The 23353-nt window shown below is 34.1% G+C and overlaps 1 protein-coding gene across 9 annotated transcripts in view; it reads right to left on the bottom strand.

Moving 5' to 3' along the window:
• The window catches only part of LOC138305914 (uncharacterized), a 145749-nt gene that overhangs the window by 10884 nt on the left and 111512 nt on the right, over positions 1–23353 (bottom strand). For 8 of the 9 annotated variants that reach the window (XM_069246198.1, XM_069246201.1, XM_069246200.1 and 5 more), the window contains 8 exons: positions 22274–22357; positions 9791–9874; positions 8252–8312; positions 7148–7708; positions 6409–6468; positions 6047–6280; positions 5353–5471; positions 1574–1923 (listed from right to left, as the gene is read on the bottom strand). In XM_069246198.1, the coding sequence (XP_069102299.1) occupies positions 1574–1923; positions 5353–5471; positions 6047–6280; positions 6409–6468; positions 7148–7708; positions 8252–8312; positions 9791–9874; positions 22274–22357 (1553 nt within the window). Of the gene's footprint in view, positions 1–1573; positions 1924–5352; positions 5472–6046; positions 6281–6408; positions 6469–7147; positions 7709–8251; positions 8313–9790; positions 9875–10756; positions 13561–22273; positions 22358–23353 lie in introns of those variants that run through there. The other variant, XM_069246203.1, reaches the window with a different exon arrangement.

Genomic DNA, 23353 nt, shown 5'->3' on the forward strand with positions numbered 1-23353 from the left:
ATCCAGACATGGGATAGTGTAAACATTAATTTAGGTGTTTTCTTGATACATAATTAACACAGTATTTACGTGATGAAACGTTTCACGTTCAAGAAAATTATTAATATGCTTGCATTAACTATATACAAGGTGGGGATGGCGAACAGACGTTTTGCAATTGCATATATTTGAGAATTATAATTTGGATAACAGGATTACATTCCTAGAATTAATCCTATTAAACATGTACCCGGATATTAGGGGTCGTCACACCCAGTCAGATGCTGACGAAAATTTCGGATCTAAAATAAGTTTTTATCTGTTTATTAACAACAATAGGGTGTTGTCGTTATCTGAATTTTAGGTGCTTACAAGGCATTTTGTCCCGATAATAAAACGATGCCTTATTACAGAATGACTCAACTGTATCATGTTAATTAGAATCTTTTGATTAAGCAAATAATAATCAATTGATACCGCTATTAATTAAAGTTTAATAGAACAGGAAGATATGCATCTTATTCATTGCTATGGGTAATATCTTCTAATTATATATGTGAATAACTATTATTAGTATTTTCAGCAATACGTATGATTTGTGTTAATCCTAAAAATGATTTAATATTACTTTATAGATCTAGTCCAGTACAAATATGCTTTAAAATATGTAATATGTTTCTAAATTGTATATATACATTTTGTAATACATGTATGCAATCATGTGGAGAGGGTATATATAGGCTTTGCCTGCTGCCCGATCCAGAAATTAAATATTGTTTTCACAAAATTGGTGAAATATGTGTTCCAACATAAAATCAAATATCTATTAATCGGGCATCACTACAGATACTTAACACAGGTGGTGATAACCATTATAAAGTCAGATTGGCTGATTGACTATGGAAGAAACATCGTAATTGTTTTCGTCTTGGATTAGAAAAAAAACATGTTCCACATCTATTCTGACAGTACCACGATGCCCTTAACATGGCCTTAGGTATCAGATCTGTAGATGTGTGATTTTGAGTTTTTGGCTCGCCTGTTATTCGTCTTTGAGTTATGAATTGCACCCATTTAAAAAAAGAAATGAAAAAAGTCATTTGTGAAATATCGACTAAACTAAAAATCTGTATTAATTTGTGTATTGATTGAAGTGAATCAAGTATTACATAAACATAAACTAATAGAGTCAAACATGGCAATCCTTGAATACAAAAATGACCACTTTGGATATTTGCATTGTATTCCTTGGAATAAAAAAAATAGACGATCACATTTAGAATATCGATTTGGTTGTAATACAAAGTAAGATGTGTTTTAGTCAATATGTCTTTTCGAAACAAATATGGCGATCACCGGGGGGAGGGCATACCTTGTATGGTCCATTATTTGTCTTAATGATCATGTCATATAAAATTATATGCAAATCTCCTGCTTTCTTAATTTTAAACGATTTTGACTTGAAACTCCTATTTATTCCCCTACAGTGGAAGCAAATATCTCTAAAGGATACATTTTATACTGTGTGAAAATAGGATTGAGTTAATTCGCACATCTAATTCGAATATGCATTTTGTATAAGCATTATACTTACAGTAGGAATGGTTTGATCTCTTCCTCGTGTAGCGGTACTGGTAGTCTGGAGTTTGTATCCATCAGATCCTCAAACATCATAACTGTGACACCCGCATGTTTAAGTCTCACAAGTTCGTGTTGTAACGCTACCCATCGAGCAGGGACAGGCTTCATCCACTGCGATTGAAGCGGGGCAATACGGAGTACTGTCTGCCAGATGTATTCGTAGAGCTCTTTGTTTTTTGTTGAATCATTTAAGTTGGCAATGGCAAACACTCCCAGGACTTGATTATCCATGATCTCTCGTAAATGTGGATCAGCATTGAGTTTATCCAGAACTGTTCCAAACTTCTCTTCCTGTTCTGCTTCCTGCAGTAGTTAATTCAATTTCAAATATCAAGCACTATATTTGACACAAATAAATATTTTTAAATTAGTAAACAAATTGTTTTATAATGAAGCTGCCAAAATCCATGCATGTTTACTTTATTTCAGATAAGATAATGTGTCACATGTAAAAGTATAGTGGGTCTCAACCAGTTATAGCGATGTACTACATATTGTTATGTACTAGTTATCGTGATGTACCAGTTATCGTGATGTACCAGTTATCGTGATGTACTAGTTATCATGATGTACCAGTTATCGGGATGTACCAGTTATCGTGATGTACCAGTTATCGTGATGTACCAGTTATCGTGATGTACCAGTTATCGTGATGTACCAGTTATCGTGATGTACCAGTTATCGTGATGTACCAGTTATCGTGATGTACAAGTTATCGTGATGTAACAGTTACCGTGATGTACCAGTTATCGTGATGTACCAGTTATCGTGATGTACCAGTTATCGTGATGTACTAGTTATCGTGATGTACCAGTTATCGTGATGTACCAGTTATCGTGATGTACCAGTTATCGTGATGTACCAGTTATCGTGATGTACCAGTTATCGTGATGTACCAGTTATCGTGATGTACCAGTTATCGTGATGTACCAGTTATCGTGATGTACCAGTTATCGTGATGTACCAGTTATCGTGATGTACCAGTTATCGTGATGTACCAGTTACGTGATGTACGTTATCGTGATGTACAGTTACGTGATGTACCAGTTTATCGTGAAGTACAGTTATCGTGATGTACAGTATCGTGATGTACAAGTTATCGTGAAGTACCAGTTATCAGGATGTACCAGTTATCGTGATGTACCATTGTTACCGTGATGTACCAGTTATCGTGATGTACCAGTTATCAAGATGTACCAGTTATCGTGAAGTACCAGTTATCGTGATGTATCAGTTGCCGTGACGTACGAGTTACAGTGATGTACCAGTTATCGTGAAGTACCAGTTACTGTAAGGTACCAGTTATCGTGATGTACCAGTTATCGTGATGTACAAGTTATCCGGATGAACAAGTTATCCGGATGAACAAGTTATCGTGATGTACCAGTTATCGTGATTTCTGTGCACGCCCTTTATCGCGCTCTCTTTATTTTGGATATTTTTCGAGCAGCTAAACTTATATAGTTTCGTAAGAGTCCATTCAACAAAAATACCTGTTCATTTGCAACCGATTATGCTAACAAATCTACGTTTTCCCTCTGCAATCAATGCTTGTAGCATGCAATGACAGTCTGTAATAGTTTTAAATCATGACTTATTTGTATATTAATGCTGAAATTTCATGAAGTTTTTCTATCGTTTATTTTGTTTGATGAGCAGTCTCAAAACTCGTCTGCGTCAAAGTAGGGCAACGTATGCAAAATCTTAGCCGGAAAGCTTATTGTTTGATACGAAATGATCTGTGAAGGTTTTCACATGCTAAAATTTTAATAACATACTTTTATAAAATACTATAGGCAAGTCGTAATTATTTACACAAATTGCATTAAGTTGATATAAAATAATGAAAGGTGTCTAAGACATTAATATAAAACATATTAATTTGAAACAATTCACATAAAGAAATATGACCATTTTTTTATTTGATATCAAAATGATTAACTTCACATTTAATTAGGAATAATTAGGAAAAAGAAAACATTGAAGTTTTACCGTCGCCTGCACCATTTCTTGCTTTTAGTTATGACCTATTTTGTAGAAAATGTTTCAACGTAGTACTTGTATATAGTCGAAGACACCTTTAGACAGTGCTGGGAGTAGAATTTTCAGTGATGCTTTCGATCAGTCACAGAATCCCGAAATAACCACGCATAACACTTAATATTAATCCACTAAGAGTTGTAAAATATATTTTGACAAGTTTTGATGAAATAAGTAGGTTTTGAAAGGACATCTCTTGAAGATATTGAAATTATGATTAAACAGCTGGCCATGTACTCATCGTCAGCATGTGCCAAGTAGTAGTTAAAATAAAAGGAGTTGATAGAAAGTATGTTATCAAAACAGCTTAATGAATTTTTACTAAAGTATATTGTAGTAAAGTTATTCATGTCACATCTCGATGAATTCTGAGCGCTAGTTCTGACAAAATCATTAGAAAAACCACGAACAAATCACGATAACTGCTCGCGACTAGGCATATTTGTTTTTCCTGCAACTTCCTTGTGTGCTGACCATTAACCACTGCGGAAGAAACTTGTGTTTTATTTGTCAATTTGAAATGCTCTATCCGTCAATACGATGACGTAAATGTGCAACACATCCCACGGGGCTTTTAGTAACTTGATTCAAGACTTTATGTGACGTCACATCCACAGGAACGACGTCATTTTTACGATATCGAAACTCCCGTAGTGTGGTTTCGTCTTTTTGTAAGCTCGTGCTAAATGTTTGTGTTGTAAATAATTTCTTTTATAGAAAAATATTGTTTCTTGAGTATTTCCATGTTGCTTTAGTGTTATTACATTCTGACTCTTTAAAACTTGGTTACTTGAGATGTTTGTTTAGGCACTTATATATATCCATGGTAGTACAAAGGAGTACACTCACATTCAATTTAGTGAATGAAAATTTTCTTTCGCATCAAGGAAGCGTCTTGCTTCGAACAAAACCAAATAAATATCCAGCAATATATGCTTTCGTTTTGAATATCATTTAAACGCCAATGGTTGAAAGTTAAACATGATACACGGCTTTTATCTTACCACACAATCTATAAGTTTTTAGCGATCGTCTGACCTTTTCCACTGACAATTTTCTGTGTTTGCATATCTGTATATTTGTCTGTGGATATAGCACATGAATATGTAGAATATGTAGAATATATAGAATATGTAGAACACGAAAAGAGAGATATAGTAGAATATATGTAGAACATGTAGAATATGTAGAATATGTAGAACATGTAGAATAAGTAGAACATATATAGAACATTTAGAATATGTAGAATAGGTAGACTATGTAGAACATGTAGAATATGAAGAATATGTAGACAATGTAGAACATGTAGAACATATATAGATCATTTAGAATATGTAGAATATGTAGAACATGTAGAACATGTAGAATATGTAAAATATGTAGAATATGAAGAATATGTAGAATATGTAGAACACGTAGAAAACGTAGAAGATGTAGAACATGTAGAATATGTAGAATATGTAGAACATGTAGCATATGAAGAATATATAGAACATGTATAATATGTAGAACATGTTACGATGATGAAGAATATGTAGAACATGTAGAATATGTAGAACATGTAGAATATGTAAAATATGTAGAACATGTTACGATGATGTAGAATATGTAGAACATGTAGAATATGTAGAACATGTAGAATATTGTTGTACATTTAAGTGTGTATAAGCGAATTGATGTGAAACGTCTTACGTCAGCTGACAATTTGTCTAGATGTGAACCCACCAATATTATTGGTGGGGTTCTAACATCAGTTCTTGCGTCATCTACAGCATACGTTGCTACATTCTTTAACCACAGTCCCGTGATTTCTGTGAAAAGTATAGGCAAAGGACAAATTAATGCTACATTTAAAAAATGTAGATATAGGTTTGTAGCGTGTTCCTTGTGTCATGTAGTTAAATGAATAGGTAATAATTACAATCAATGGCTGCTAATGCACAGTGAATATAGAACAAGTAAAACTAATGAAGAAAATAAAAACAAATATGTCAATAAGATATTTTTTAAATCAAGGACATTTTTTGACGTTAGACTATAGATGCATACAAATAGATTTCTTAAAACTTATAAATTCCCGAAAAAATATGACAGCGAAAACATAAATGTGTGTTGTACAACTAGCACCAGTTACAATTAACTTATTAATACTTATCCCATAGCCTCAATTTCAAACCAAATGTAAATGAACCTAAACATCTCGTTTATTGTGTATTTCTAGCATGGGATTTCAATCGCAAGTCATGGCAGAATTGTATAATACTACAACATATAATAAAGAATTCGTCGATATCTAGTCTTCAATTTTGCCAGTTCATATTATACATATATGAATTATGGCAAATGCACGTGTATGCTAATTGCATATCGGGGAAAGGACACGTACCGTAGCCTGTTGCTGATTTTTCTGGGTCCAAGCACATGTCTACGTCAATCACAATTACAAATACCATGTTGCTCGACAGAAAGCAATGTATGGTATTGTAGAAAACCTTCTCGCCACCAAAGTCGTATATAGTTACAAAGCCTTTCACTTCGTTGTCACCATCGGATGTCTCAGTGCGCATTATCTCCTGTACTAATTCTTTTTGTTCTGTAGAAACTTTTGTAGAAAACTTTGCTGAAATACAGAGTAATTGCTTTCTTCATCAACAAAAATGATTTGTTGGCATAAATGGATAATTTCCGGAATATCATATATATCAAAAAAATGTCGATACCTTTACATTATTAATACATAATACCTACACTTTGGCCTCTTTCGGAACATCACTCTTGACAAAAATTGTTTCATTTTCCGTCCGAAACCTGTCGTATAAATCAAACAGGTTTGGATTATCAATCGAAATTACAACTATTTCATTTTGTTATAAACTCATTCCAAAAGGAACTTCGAAACTTGGAGCTGAGTAATAATGCATGAAGTTTATCCTGAGAGGAAACATATAATAGTGGGGAATACGTTTTACTTTAGGAAAATACACGCATAACTAGGTAGTTTTGGATATATGTAAACTATTTGTTACATCTATCAATTGATTACATATATCTAGCCTAAAGCAAAAGTGTTTTCTAACTAAAGTCATGATAGATCATTTTACATTTACTAATGATAAGATAACGGATACATGTATATGCTTTAGACATGTAGATAACTATATTATACTAGTTTTGTAATTAAATTAATATCAGGTTTTCATGTACGTTTCATTTATAAGTTCGTATATTATAATCGACCAATTTGCTCAAAGGTAGTTCTTTAAAGAGGGATATCACATTTGCTGCTTCTTCTGTAAGCAACAATGACGACGGTTTTAACGTTCTTGTCCACTTCGGTGTTAAATGATTACATTTGTTTGAATTTTGAACTGAAACGTCAGAAATGGCAAACCTTGATGAACATTCACAACTTTAAAGGAGGTTTTTTTTTCAACGTTCATTATTCTGATGTATTAATTAATCAGCAATACGTCACCTTGTATTTTACCTGTTTTTTGTTCTTTTGTCGTTAAGGACAAATGTGGTGCAGTTGAGACTGGAGGCGATGGTTTAGATTTGCCATTATACTGATTTTCTGGTTCCTTGTCGGGATTCCCTGTAACTGCCATTTTTCCTTTTGTGAAAGGTTCTGTCGTGTCTATGTCTTGAGGAGCTAACTGGGGTTCGCTCTTATTCATTAAAAGATGCCTGTGTGGTATATTTGAAAAATGCTGAACAGGTTCTGGCTCTCCGTCATCAGTGGTATCCTGTTTTCGGTGTTGATCAACGATCATTCGCAGTCGACGTCGAGCAGTGTTTATTTCTCCATCCACGTCAAGCTTTTGCCGGAAGCCTGTTTTCGGATTGAAGGCTAAGTAATTAACGTAAAAATCGGCAGTATCCGTAGACCCAGGTCCTCCTTTGGGGATACTTTCTTGTTTTAGTTGTTTTACCAAACATGATTTTCCAACTCCTTTATGGCCAACGACGGTAACAGTAATGTTGCGAGGCTTCTCAACAGCGTCTCTTATTCCTTCAGCGTATTCCTTCTGATGATGTTGTATTTGTTCTGAATGTTATAATTATTTTAATCACATGACATTAGTATATATATAAATAGCTACATTATTATTATGTTTGCGCCACGACGATGCATATATGTATAACATATAAACATGTTTGAAACAAATTGTAATTACCTCTGCAAACACCAAGAATTTTGTTGAATCATTAAGTAAACGCAATTTTCTTCTGACATAGGGATGGGTTAATTTATGCATTTGCTATACACCAGATACAAAATTGGCATAGTCATAGAAAGCAAGCGACATTATCTTTGGGACTAAAGAATTAAGGCTAATAAATTCAGCTTAGCAAGACTCATATAAGATTTAACTGCCCCATTGAACTACAAATATAAATTTATAATTAATAACTATAATTAAATGCACAATATACTGCAATCTTCCAACAGACACGCATACCTTAAGTGTAAGGCTTTGATAGGTCTTAAGTGTTGACAGAACACTGTTATGAATTAATTCGATATTTGCACCTTAATGCGTATTACAGAAATAGCAAATATATTGCAGCTGTGTAAATTGCAACTCACCTTTTTCCCTTGCGAGCTTATTCTTCACAGATCGATAATCGTCGACAATTTCGCTATGAATCTACGAACATAATTGCAAAAATACAGCAAAGTCTGTTGTATTGGGATTATTCTTTGCTTTCTACAATATTTGAATCCATAGCTAATTATGTTCCTACTTGATAAATCACCTAAAATCTTAACGGCATAGTTAAAGGGAATAAGTTTTCATCAATGTCGATAACATCTGGCTGTACATAGTTGTTGAATCATTAGAGGTCTGTAATATATAAATATAACATTTTAATGAGGTCGATACATGGTTATATCGACCAAAGAAAAAATATTGACCGATGACGTAGTCCGAGGTCGATTTTTTTTCTATGATCGATATAACCACGTGTTGACCGAAATCAAAATGCTATACTTGGGTTTCTGGATTTTTTTTACAATTTGAAATGAGTGTGAAACTAAATAAGCATCGCATTGTAAATTCTGCTTCGTGATGACATTTGCAATCTTTTGATTTTGTAACAAGTTAAATTTAAAAACAACATATGGAAACATTATCAATTGATGCATATCACGCTTTTATTACATGCACCCGGTGCATGCGTATTTGTAAATTGCATATATGTGCATGTACTACATTATACTTATAGCTCTATTACTTAAGGACACAGTCAATTAAATGTATAGTTTGTTCTCCGTTGAAATAATCCACTTCGACGTCAAACATATATTAACATATTCAGATTGGCATTAATACACATTCTTTTATGCCCAGTATTCCATTCCTTAAAATAAAAAATCGTATACACACAGTAGGATTTACCTAGGCCTAATAATGTAGCTAGTCTAGGTGGAATTAAAAAAATAAACATCAAACGTATTCACTATTCAATTGCTTCAGACGCTTAATGAATTTTATTCGTTTATTAAAGTTTAAATTGTGGTCATCAGCTTGAAGTCATCACCATCTTTGATAGAAACCGAAACAATCAACGTCGTCTGTCACATTTTGTGGTTACGCTTCAAACTTAGGTCATCAAAGCGTTTGTTTCAAAGCGCCAGGAACACGAAGCGTTTTGGTAACGTAGACGATAACGTTATCTAAAAGTAACCGTGCAATATACTTTCTTTATAAACCACTTCCGGAAAAATCGTGCAATATAGTTTTTATCGGTTATCACGTGGCGTGTTTTTGACCAATGAAGTGACAAAAAATCCAGAATAATAATAAACAAAAATATCAAATTGTAAAATGTCATACGTCTTACGATATTATAGAATCGCCTACGTTAAGTCGTATACCTATTTTTTTTTTATTCAAACATGATTCATGTTGCAACTTGCCAAGCTTTACATCTATCTAATACATATGGATATCACAAGAAAGTGTTTGTGTAATGTAACTAGCTATGTCATATATACCACACTGCAATTGATCTGTACAACAAAGCATTTTTGATCACCATATATTTGTAGCAATGCCTACATTATTAAAGTATACAAAGCGAAAAAAATCCACAGAAGTATCACTCTCTGCATACATTTTACCTTGTTAGGATCGGCTCCTCTTAATAGAAAAAACGATACGATATCATCCAGATTTTCATTTACAGCCCTCTCCAATGCATGGGACTGGAAGACAGAGATGGCAGCCGTTAATGAATGCAAGGATTGCACCTCAGTATACATGATACATATGAGGAATATGGACAATGAAGCTATCTGTCTTAATCAGACACTATTGTGATTTATTAACACTTGCTTATTAAATGGACAGCACAGACTCACACAAAGCTATTCACAACAAATTATCATAGTTAAGCGTATAAACTATTAATTCACACTCTAGGATATGCAATCATCAAAAATAGCTTCAGACGTTTGATCTTTGCGACATCCTGATAGCATTATATTGGTTAATTATAACTCAGATGAGTCATACAGACGTCATTAAAACCGATAACATTTCATAGTCTATAATGTATCCAGGAGAATTTTCTAAAAAAAATCAATCCTTGCCCTATGATTGTAAATTAAAAATATATCATAGAGACCATAATAAAACAACTGTTATACATACTCTAAAATTAGTGCATTTTCATACTTGCATTTCCCATAACAGTACAAAGAAGCCTAACAATTAGATATGCTCTTAGTTGAAAAACAGTGTTTCTGTTTTAATATCAGAAATCAAATAATTATTAAACTCAAAAGATACAAAATAAGATTATCAATCTCTGTTATGTAGATAAAAATTATTTTAAATTGAATTAAAAAAGATTAAAGAGGGAACAGAGTTGATTTGATTGTCCAATAAAATATGTTTAATCTAAATATAATACCAGCACCACAGAAGCTACAATCTTAATTTTGACCAATCAAAGGGCGTTTATTTCGTTATAATGACAACAATGTATTTAGAACTGTTACTGTCTAATTCAGTATACCTCATAACCCATAGGTACCAATTCTCACTTAGATATGATAATATCTAAATTTTAACCAATCAGATACCTCCATTCTGTTTCCATGGCAACCAATCTGTTTGAAAGTGATAATTGTTATTCAGTATACTTCATAACCCCTTTATACCAATTTTCACTTAAATCTGACAATATCTAAATTTCAACCAATCAGAGGCCTCCATTTTGTTTACATATGGCAACCAATCTTTTTGAAAGTGATACCATGCAATTCAGCATACCTCGTTACCTCTATCTACCAATTTTCACAGTTTTTGCCAATCAGAGGCCTCCATTTTTTATCATGGTAATATTTTCTAAGGTGTTACCATGATATTTTGCATCTAAAATTATTACTGTACACTAATTTTTAAACTGTTTTCCCGGATTTTGATTTCGAAAATGTCACGAGAATGTTTTTTAATTGGGGGTAAATTTGGGCACAAAACCCGTAAAAGGGTGAAATGAAATGACAAAGAGCAAGGTCTGTTTCATTTTCATGTTTTCCTAAAAGTCTTATTTTTTCGTAAAAAAATATTATTTCAAACAAAATTGTCCGTTAAAAGAAATGACTTAATAAAGGGGGAGCTGCCCTATAAATAGCTCGAGATCTCACGAGATTTCCATAATGGACGTGGCAAATTCAAAATAAAGCAGCCTCCTGCTTCAGCTTGAAAATTGCTGAATGATAGAAGACTTACTAATCAGTTGGTCATGAAATTTGTCACATACATTCATCTAAGTGGTAGTTACATACAGAATGAAAATTAAAACCATGTCTATCGTATTTCATGCATAATATAGAGAAATATATTTGAATTTCAGCTCTGTATTCTATCCAGCAGCTTTTGATTGACAGGGTCAAAGGTAATGTTTACATGCAAGAAAGCGGGGAATCAAAGCAGGGAGGCTTACCTTTGTGCGGAACAATTCTAGATGATGTTGAAACTATATATCCAAAACATTGTAGTTGGCAAAATACTGTTTTTTATTTAGTACAATTTATGACCTAAATATGGTACACCTTGTAAAATTGGATATAAAGATCTGACTTTAGCTATCACACAAGATGGCATCAATTCTCTCACTGATCCAATCCAAACAATTTCCTCATTATTTTCTGTTGATCTGCGTAATGCTAGTGTTTTTCTCTCCAAATAACGAGGGTCTCTCCACACACCACGATCTGATAACATTTTCCAAAATTTCTTGTATTTAGACTTTCTTACTAAATTGTTTCCCTCCCTGGCACACTGACCCCTGCCTAGCCATGACTGATTAGTTTGTGTTACACATGGGTAACACAGACAATGGGGACATTCCTCTGGATGCCTACACAGGTTATCTTCAGCGGTACCAGGATCATTATCAATACCACATACGTTTGTTTCAACAGATTGCTGGTGTCCTGACTCTGTATCCTGTGTTATCTCACTAATTTTCTGACCAGTCTCCGTGGTTTCACTAATTATATCTAGATCCCATTCTGAATGAGCGAAAAACGCTTCTATGGCCGCTTTCTGTTCTCGAGTCAATCTAATGGTCAAAATTAAATGGCTATTTTCTGCATTACTATCCATAATCACTTTCGGTCACAGAAATCCAAGCTGAAAATTAGCGGGACCAAATGAGTGGCGGGGGACTGGGCCGAGTGTGACAAATGGGTTTTATGCTATACCTTGATAGAACAACGTTAGGCTTGTTAAAGGGGACAGCATATATATATTTATTTATTTATAATTATCACCAACACATCATAGCAATGTAACTGTAATGACTTATTGACATGGATTTTAAAAAATGTTTACCATAGTTAACTTACCACATCTTTCGTTTGATAACATAAAAATAATTAATGGATTGGAAATTACCTATCTGTCCCCTTCTAAAGTACAGGACACCAGAAATTCTTTGTTTTTGTCAGAGAGAAAGTCTATATTCTGAGTAAAGGGGACAGCCTACCTTCATTGAAGACAACCAAATTAGCTTGAATGTTTTTAATGAAACACCTTATGTATGTTATGTATTTTAATCAAACGAGTTACAAACAAAATATAATTGGACGTGATATTTGATAAAGATAACAATTGATACAAACCAATTAGTACAAAAATGTCATCATCTGACCCCTCCAAATGACATAGACATAGTCCTACTGTTCATTATTTCATGATTAGAATGCTAAATTCTTTCAGTGCTTATATTATTTTCAAATATGGCAGAAACAAGTAGGATAAGAGACATCAATCGAGAAATGAATCCAAGGAAAAAGAGGCCAAGTGATAATCCGCAAGATCAGCACGAACGAAATAAGAACAACACTCAACTAAAGTACGAACCAGATTTGAGTTTATGTGTAAAGATGAAGCAGAAAAGTGCCATATTTTTAACAAAATGGATTCTATCAAAATGAAATTGGGAGAAGGAAAAATATCTAATATTGGAACAAAGGATCTTTTGAACTCTGTTTTTGATTTTTACATAGAACACAACCTGACGTCAAAGTATACAAGAGATCATTCATGTTCAACGTCAGCAGCATCATCTCATGAAATCCCGTAATTCTATCAATATATAGAAATGGAAAATGCTTTTAACGAAAGCTTATTTGTTGCAACACCTTCGGCTATCACTAATCTTTTGCAACAAATCTAGAACCATCAGAAAAAATGTTTCTATGAAATGAAGGTGGCTTCTGAAGAAAGGTTTAGACATGTAAGCAAGTTTCTGATCAAATGCAGTGAAGGCCATACCTTGACATGGTATTCATCACCACATGTGGAAGGAGGAAAGCTCTTCGGTAACCTGAAGTTAGCCCATGGCTATTTCTCATCTGGCATTCTACCAATTCAGTTTGAGAAATTTTGCAAAGGAGCTAACCTTGGAATAATGGGAGACAAATATCTGGCCGATTTACAGGAAAGCTATGCACCAAGTGTACAGGAACTTCCATCATCAAATATTTTAGAGAGGAGAGAGAGGATACACAAAACTGCAATGAACATGGCACATGACAAAAAGCGTTGGGAAAGCCGCAAAAAAATCACTCAAGGGACAAAAAAGAACACGGAAAAACCTGGCACAGTGAACTCTCTGACAAAGCTGCATCTATTCAGACCCATATATATTGGTGTATACAAAATTGTAATAGAAATGCTGACATACTACGACAACACATATCTTACATATCTGAACACTACAAAGGAAATCACAAAGTATGTCACTCTAAGTCACGATGCAGATCAGATCCAGAATATGAAAGCACAAAAAATACCATCAGGACTCCAGAGGCTGAACAAATGTTGAAAGATTTCCTTTTGAAATTATAAGTTTACAGAAATGCTCAGGATTACTGTTATTGCAAAGACACACACTACGTCGAATCATTCAACATCTCTCTCCTCCAATACCATGATAAGAGAATAGTATTTAATGAATGCTCATACAAAATGAGAATCAACCTTTCAATTTTAGACTGGAATGAACATGTGGATAGGCCAATAACATCCAGACAAACAGTATTTGAGGACATAAAATCACAACAACATAAGTTAGGGTCTTCAGTGCACAAAAGGAAGACATGCAATTTTCGTGAATATATCTGGGTTCTGTGGATGGAGCATATGTATACCAACTAGCTGGACTATATTAACTAATTCATAGATACTCATATTCACATTTATTAATAACTTGTAATTTGTAATATTTTAAGTCAATTCTGTGGTGAACACATTGAAAAAAAGGAAATGTACTTTGGTGACAATCATAAGGTATGTGCACCCCGTGTTGGTATCAGCCCTGGGTCTAAAATTAGATTGCAGTGTGTGGAGACCCTCCCAGCAGGCTGTGCTAATTCCTCCCGTTACACTAGTCACAAGTTAAAAATGCGCGGTAGCAGGGTACCGCATGTTGGGGGTTTAAATGTATATACGATCTTCTGAAATGATTGAAGAATAAAAGATGTAGATTATTTAACAAAAGCTAACCTATTTTTACAAGTTTATGCAGGTAGTTTTAATAAAAAATAAAACGAAAAATTCAGGTCCTTTGGGCCTTTTTAAAATCACAAAAGGAAAAAGTAGTGTCATTTTAAAGGGACTACTTAGTAGTACTTTCAATATGCAAAGTTTCAAGAAAATTGAACTGTGGGCAGTGTCTATGAGATTTTTAACATTAGCTTGAACACGACAAATTTTTTGTATGAAACCAAGATTCTTTTAGAAGACCGAGGAAAAAATATGGCGTTCCTCTTTTTGTTGTGTATTTCAAGGATTATTCAAGTTCAAAATGTGACTACTACTTGTGTAAAAAGATTTTTGGGATCGATCCAAAATGTCTGTCTCTGTCCCATGAGTGTTCTGTCAAAATGATATTTTGGATCGATCCCAAGGCAGTCAACTTTGAAGTTTGACCGCTATTTCTCAGAAAGTTTTATATGTAGATTCTGCTTGTGTCTCTAGTTGTTAGAAAAGTTAATGCCTGTATGAGGCGATCCTGAATATTAATTGTAAGTTGTGAAGAGATCTTTTTCATTATTACCTGTATAAGTATGTCTATCTTGAAATTTTGATAAAAAAAATCAGCAAATTTAAAATGTGTTTATTTTACAAAGTTACTAAAGATATTAATGGAAAAGGAAAAAAAAAAGAAAAAAATATATTTTTCATTAAATTAATAAAAGCCTAACTATGGTTGGTGTAAGGATACTTATCAATTTTGACTCTTTTCGTGTTAGGGTTAGCATCGCACATTTCTTGCGATTTATACTGGATATATATAAAAAGACGCATATTTTACATAAGGACTAGTGGTTTTTATTCTGAGGAATATTTCAGATTTTTGTTTTTATATTATATGATATCCCTTTCCATTAAGATATTTTAATTCAAAATGACAGAATAAAAAGAATTTCTTTTGTTTGTCAAGATGAAAGTAAAACAGAAATATGTTGTAGAATCAAACTCCAGTCTTACGAACTCATTGCAATGACAACAGCATGAGCTCATAGAAGCTGTATACATGTATCTAGTCTGGTCACATCAGTTCAGTTCTTTAAAACATTTTAGATCTATTATTCCAAGTTACCAAACATGCACTGTATATAATTAAGACCTCTAGTGGCCACAGTAATAACTTATATTTACAAAACGTCTTTTAGTCAGTATTGCCTTATAAATTGAGTGTATAAAATAAAGTTTCCTAACTTATATCTATGGTACACGTATACAAGTTATATCTATGTGTTATATTCTTTATATCTGACCAGATTCTTAACTATGGTAACAGTGCTCATTATGGTGGTGTTCACTGTGTACAGGACTGTAGGGCATTTCCATATTAACCTAGTTGTCTATATATAGCTAAAAGGTGGTTTTCAAGGTCACAACCACGTGTGTTCTTTGTTATCGATCAGATTGTAACAAGTTTCCCCTAAATATGGGGTAACTGCCATGCTTTGACCAATCAGTGGTCAGTTTTGTAAGCGGGATGGGACAGGGGTACAAAAGGGCCGTTCCTCTTGTCTTGAATAGGGACAATGGGCAGAGCAGGATCACGTCATACGCTGTTAAGTGTGACACTGAGCGGTTTCTGTGTGAAATATGTACTTAGATTCATAGTTTACTAGGATGGTGTATGATGGGAGAGATGTGGCGGGGAAGCGTATTATACAACAAGCATCATAAATTTCTTTGTGATTTCACAAAGAATACGGTGATATGCGACAGTCACATTGATTATGACAAGGGCCCAATGGGCCCGAATCGCTCACCTGCTATCAAGTAATCATGCATGGTTCATACTTCAAATAGGTAAAAAATGGTTCAAATAGGAGAGCGAATAAGAATTTATACCATGTCCAAGCACATTAGAGGCCATTTGCCTCTTGGTTATTAAGAAGAAGTCGTTTAGATATTTTAGCTTTATTGACTCCTGTGAACTTAAATGGAGGTCATTGTTATTCATTTGAACAAACTTGATACCCCTTGATCCCAGCATGCCACATGCCAAATATCAGGTCTCTAGACCTTTTGGTTATTAAGAAAATGTCTTTAGCCTATTTTAGTCTATTTGACCCCCGTGACCTTGAATGAAGGCAAAGGTCATTAATATGAACAAACTTGCTAGCCATTCGTCCCAGCATGTCACATGCCAAATATCAGGTATCTAGGCCTCTTGGTTATTAAGAAGAATTCGTTTAAAGAGTTTAGCCTATTTGACCCCTATGACCTTTAATGTAGTTCAACTTCATTCATTTGAACAAACTTGGTAGCGCTTGATCCCAGCATGCCACATGCCAAAGATCAGGTCCCTAGGCCTCTTGGTTATTAAGAATAAGTCGTTTAAAGATTTTAGACTATTTGACCTCTATGACCTTGAATGAATGTCAAGGTCATTCATTTGAACAAACTGTGTAGCCCTTCATCCCAAAATGTCAAAGGCTCAATATCAGGCCTCTAGGCATCTTGGTTATTAAGAAGATGTCGTTTAACCATTTCAGTCTATTTCCCTCCTGTGACCTCAGATGAAGGTCAAGGTCACTCATTTGAACAAATTTGGTAGCCTTTATCTCAGCATGCTACAGGCCCAATATCAGGTCCCTAGGCCTCTTGGTTATTAAGAAAAAGTCGTTTAAAGATTTTAACTTATTTGACCCATGCGACCTTCAATGAATGTCAAGGTTATTCATTGGAAAAAACATGGTAGCCTTTCATCCCATTATGTAACAGGCCTAATATCAGGTCCCTAGGCCTTTTGGTTATTAAGACGAAGTCGTTTAAATATTTTAGCTTATTTGACCCCTGTGACCTTGAATGGAGGTCAAGGTCATTCATTTGAACAAACTTGGTAGCCCTTGATCCCAGCATGTTACATGCCAAATATCAGGTCTCTAGGCCCTTTGATATTAAGAAAAAGTCGTTTAAAGCTTTTAGCCTATTTGACCTCTGTGACCTTAATGAAGGTCAAGGCATTCATTTGAACAAACATGGTAGCCCTTCATCCCATTATGTAACAGGCCTAATATCAGGTCCCTAGGCCTTTTGGTTATTAAGACGAAGTCGTTTAAATATTTTAGCTTATTTGACCCCTGTGACCTTGAATGAAGATCAAGGTCATTCATATGAACAAACTGTGTAGCCCTTCTTCCCAAAATGTCACAAGCCCGATGTCAGGTCTCTAGGCCTCTTGGTTATTAAGAAGATGACGTTTAGCCATTTGAGCCTATTTCCCCCTTGTGACCTCAGATGAAGATCAAGGTCATTCATTTGAACACGAATGGTACCCCTTCATCCCAGCATGTCACATGCCAAATATCAGGTCTCTAGGCCTCTTGTTTATGAAGCAGAACTCGTATCAGAATATTTAAGTCTATATGACCCCTGTGACCTTGAATGGAGGTCAATGTCATTCATTTGAACAAATTTGGTAGCCCTTTATCCCAGCATGCCACAGTCCCAATATCATGTCCCTAGGCCTCTTGGTTATTAAGAAGAAGTCGTGTAAAGATTTTACTCTATTTGACCACTGTGACCTTAAATGAATGTCAAGGTCGTTTTCTTGTACAAACTTTGTAGCCATTCATCCCATCATGTAACAGGCCTAATATCAGGTACCTAGGCCTCTTGGTTATTAAGACGAAGTCGTTTAAATATTTTAGCTTATTTGACCCCAGTGACCATGAATGGAAGTCAAGGTCATTCATTTGAACAAACTTGCTAGCCCTTTATCCCAGCATGCCAATGGCTCAATATCAGGTATCTAGGCCTTTTGGTTATTAAGAAAAAGTCGTTTAAAGATTTTAGCCTATTTGACCCCCGTGACCTTGAATGAAAGTCAATGTCATTCATATGAACAAACTTGGTAGCCCTTTGTCCCACCATGCCACATGCCAAATATCGGGTCACTAGGTCTCTTGGCTTTTAAGAAGAAGTCGTTTAAATATTTTAGCCTATTTGGCCCCTATGACCTTGAATGAAGATCAAGGTCATTCATTTGAACAAACCGTGTAGCCCTTCATCCCAAAATGTCACAGGCCTAATATCAGGTCTCAAGGCCTCTTGTTATTAAGAAGATGTCGTTTGACCATTTCAGCCTTTTTCCCCTGTGACCTCAGATGAAGGTCAAGGTCACTCATTTGAATATGCATGGTAGCCCTTCATCCCAGCATGTCACATACCAAATATCAGGTCTCTAGACCTCTTGGTTAAAAACAGAACTCGTATCAGAATATTTAAGCCTATATCACCTCCTGAGACCTTGCATGGAGGTCAAGGTCATTCATTTGAACAAACCTGGTAGCCCTTCATTCCAGCATGTCAGAGGCCCAATTTCAGGTCTCTAAACCTCTTGGTTATCAAGACGAAGTCTGTTAAAGATTTTCACCTATTTGGTCCCCGTGACCTTAAATGGAGGTCAAGGTCATTCATTTGAACAATTTTGGTAGTCCTTCAACCCAGCATGCTATAAGTCAAATTTAAGGACTCTAGGTCTCCAAGTTTTGGAGAAGAAGTTGTTTAAATGAAAAAAAAAGTTGACGCCGGACGGGGTTTCATTCCATGCAGAACTCAATGACTAGTAGCGATTTAAATATTGACGGACGGACGGACGGACGACGGACGCCGCGCTATGACATAAGCTCACCGGCCCTTCGGGCCATGTGAGCTAATGATGTGATATTTTATCTGAGATAAAAAAGATAGGTGTTGTGAGTTTTGGATTTCGCCGTTAAACCCGAGATAAAGTAATACACATATTTCTTCTTTTTTACGCTCTTTAGGCTACTTAGGCAATGACTGAATACTTCTCATTTCATATTCTTGTAAAGCAAATGCAAACAGCAAGTCTTAACTTTATATATATACCTTACTTTATCAAATAATTCTCACATAAGACAGAAACAAACATTTTAAGTCACAGATATTTCTCATTTAAGTTAAAAATGTTTACAACTTTTAATTATCTCATGTACCGAGACATTATATTACATTAAGTTTTAGACACTACTTAGTTGCTGAAAAGAATTTATGAATCCGTTCTAATGTTATATATTACTGTTTACTCGTAGATTGTTGCGTTTGTAAATTTTGACAAAATATGCAGAAAATTGTACATTTCAGTTTATAAGTCGACAGGGTTTAATACATATTCCTGTCACCAAATAAGCATGCAATTAGGTTTACTAGTATTATTAGCATGTACTAGGAGTGCTAGTTTGACCGTATTCGACTTTACAGAGGCATATCGAGTCCTTCGACAGAGGCATATCGAGTCCTTCGATATATTTTGCATTCTGTAGCAACTAAATTCAAGTACACATAATAAGTGATATATAGGCATACACAAAATTACTAATTTAAAGAGGGTCTGAAACCTTAATTGGCATGTGTTACATACTAAATTTGATGGTATGTTAAGTGTGTAAATCTAGATTTACTAAATCTTACTGACATACTTGTCAAATGATAGCTATAGCATAAACACCATCAGTAATGATGATTGCACGTTATAAGGAATCTAGTGTTGTCAAATCTAGTCTGTGATATCAAAACCATTAAACATTAAACTGCTACGAATGTTAAATACCGGTGAATCAGTTTTTGTATGATTAAATTGAATTGTAATTGATACTAATCAGTTTGATCAATCAATAATAAATCAATTCCTTATCAGGAAATAGGAATTCATTGTATTTAGGTTTGTATGCACTGTTGCATATTCATTACATGTACTGAGTTAAGAATGGATTTCCCATTTGTGTTTACTATATTCTAACTTCACAATAAAGAAATATTATTATACACGAGTAAATAGATAGTTAGTTGGTTTTATGTATACTTGTTAAGTATACAAAATATTTGGAAAGTTAAACCTTAATTTATTTAATTGTTTACATCTTAATATTAGCGTTCCTATTCAACGCTGACAAAAGTAAGGAAATAAGAGTAATAATCAATTGTCAAATTACATTATATTTTTTTTTCAAAAGCAATTTGTATCGAAATCCCCAAGGGCATGTTCAGTTAATATAACTACTTCTATTGTAATGTAGTTTGTATTTGTTTGTTGTTCATTTATTTTTCAGATTAATATGGTTTAGTTGAGTCTAAACATAATATCTACTACACATCAGGATTCCATAATGGGTGTCAAAGTAACGATGATATACTAGAATGATCTACCACTATATATCAGAATATCAAATCTATGTGGTGTATTATGGAATCCTGGATAAGGTTTATAATTAAGTTTTATTAAAAGGTATTGCATCTTACATTTAAACAGCAAGATACGAAAAGTTCCAATTTAATCATTTTATTTATTAAATCAATTTTAAGACCTGGAACAATTTTGAGATCGATCTCGAAAATAATTTTGCGACACTCCTGGAACTAAGACAGATTTGGGATCGATCCCAGGAATCATTTTGGCAGAAACACTCATGGGACCGAGACAAACGATTTGGATCGATCGCAAAAATCTTTCATTTTTGAAGATATTTTTATAGGCTTTCAAATTATCAGTCCGAAAACCATATCTCATATATTAAGAAATACAAAGCTATTAATGAAAAAAATGTGTCTATTAAATTACAACCACCAGTCACTTTTTACATCTATATAATCCTTAAAATACACAAAGATACATGCCTTGATGCGACGTAGGTGATAATATATATCATGTCTCACTTTTTAATGTCGTTCGGAGTAAAGAACGGCCTACATCGAGAATGCATTGCTAATGCTTCTTAGTCATTGCTTATACGATTATATTCATAAAAATGAAACATGTTGGATACATCATATTACATTAAAAACTCTCTAATTTAATCTATTACAAGTGTTGTATGTGAAAGTATCGAGATACTGTGAAAAGAGAAAGACGGAAATGATAAAAATAAAATATCTGAACTTCTCGGCTGTTTTATTAACTTCATTTGACATATCACGCGTACGTACAACGTCAGGTACAACTATTTCCCCAAAACTAGTGTCCACAGTTCCTATGTAAGTTTTTTTCGTAGTTTAAACGTAATCTGTATACAACTTCTGACTCTTCTGAACTCATTTTAAAGTAATTACAAATAACGATATAGCATTGAGTAATGTTGATGGCAACTAGCAAATCAAATAACAGAATTTGAATACTGCTCTTCAATTTTGCCATGTTAATTTGCCAAGCTCCTTCAGGAGATGGGTTTTATTTGAAATTTCATATTTCACCAGACCTTTTCAAAAACAATATTGACACTCCTCCTTTACCTATCTCGGTTTGTTTCAGACAAAAGTTGCTTTAAACCACACCATACTTCAATTATATCTTTATTAAGAGTAATATAAATGCAAAAATACTCTCTAAAACCAATAAAATTATGAAACTCTTATATCAATCGACAGGATAGCAAATGACTTATTATAAATTGGATATTAATCATTTGACAATTCATCAATGTGTAACGCATTATGGAATTTCGAAAACTACATACTTTCAATGGTTTGTTGTTATAAATTGCACTTCAAAGACGAACCAATCGAGGAGGAAATAAAGTAACGCATATATTTTATTCACTTACCGATTCGATGTCGGCCCCTTTATCAAGAAGAAGCCTCAGTATGTCGATATCCTTGCTACGTACTGCTGCTGCCAAAGGGTCACCCTAGAAAGCGAGAATTACAAACACCAATGACAATGACTATTTAAAGGTAACCTTAGTTCCGCATTCAATATAACAATCTCAGTTAACAAAAAATAATAAAAAGACACCACAACATTTTTTTGCCATGGATAGTGTTGACAATAATACGTTCATGCCCACTTTTTCTGTTATTCGTATGATTTAATCAGTATCCTTAACTAGACGTTAACTTGCTCTATAGCTGCATATATGGTATATCCACACTTATTGTGTATCACTGACATTGCTATTATATTGTTTGACTAGCTTGCATTATAGAAATAACTTTTGCCTTTAATTTGCAGTATAAATTCGTAAGGGATAAAAGATGTATACAAGTCAGCAAATTAAAAAAGAAGAAAATTAATACGAGAAAATATAACAGCAGTTATGCTGGAACAAGGTTTTATTTAATTTATTAATACATATTTGGATCTTTATATCATTTTCACTGCATATCGCTTCCCTCGCCACTGCCCCATGATTAGCATTTTCTGCTTGGTCAAGACATAAAACCATCTATATAATGGTAGGTTCTAACCCTGGTTATATTTTGCTTAAATAATGTGAGACTACTGGTTTGCACTTTTATTAGTATAATGTAACTGGATGTGGTGTCTTGTTACGCGACATGTCGCTACTGATCCATGGAATAGCTCTATGACAATTACCGGCAATTTCACAATGACAATGACGAATGTACCACAGGCATCCAAAATTCAAAACAAGACTCACATGCAGAATATTGCCTTTGTGGGATTTTATTGGATATCTTGGATATTAATATTACATTGAGCATAATCAACAAACCAACTTCAGTCACCGTCAACGCTATTTTGTGGAAGGATCCTAAGGTATGTAGTAACTGGATTCTACCTAGCTGAAATCATTTTGCGATTTTGACCTAAGCAACAAAACCAACATAGTGTTGATAACTGTCGAAAGGACACTGGTCTATACAAGCTACATGGGGTTTTG

This window comes from Argopecten irradians, chromosome 13 (genome assembly GCF_041381155.1).
Source record: "Argopecten irradians isolate NY chromosome 13, Ai_NY, whole genome shotgun sequence".
Taxonomy (NCBI): Eukaryota; Metazoa; Mollusca; class Bivalvia; order Pectinida; family Pectinidae; genus Argopecten; species Argopecten irradians.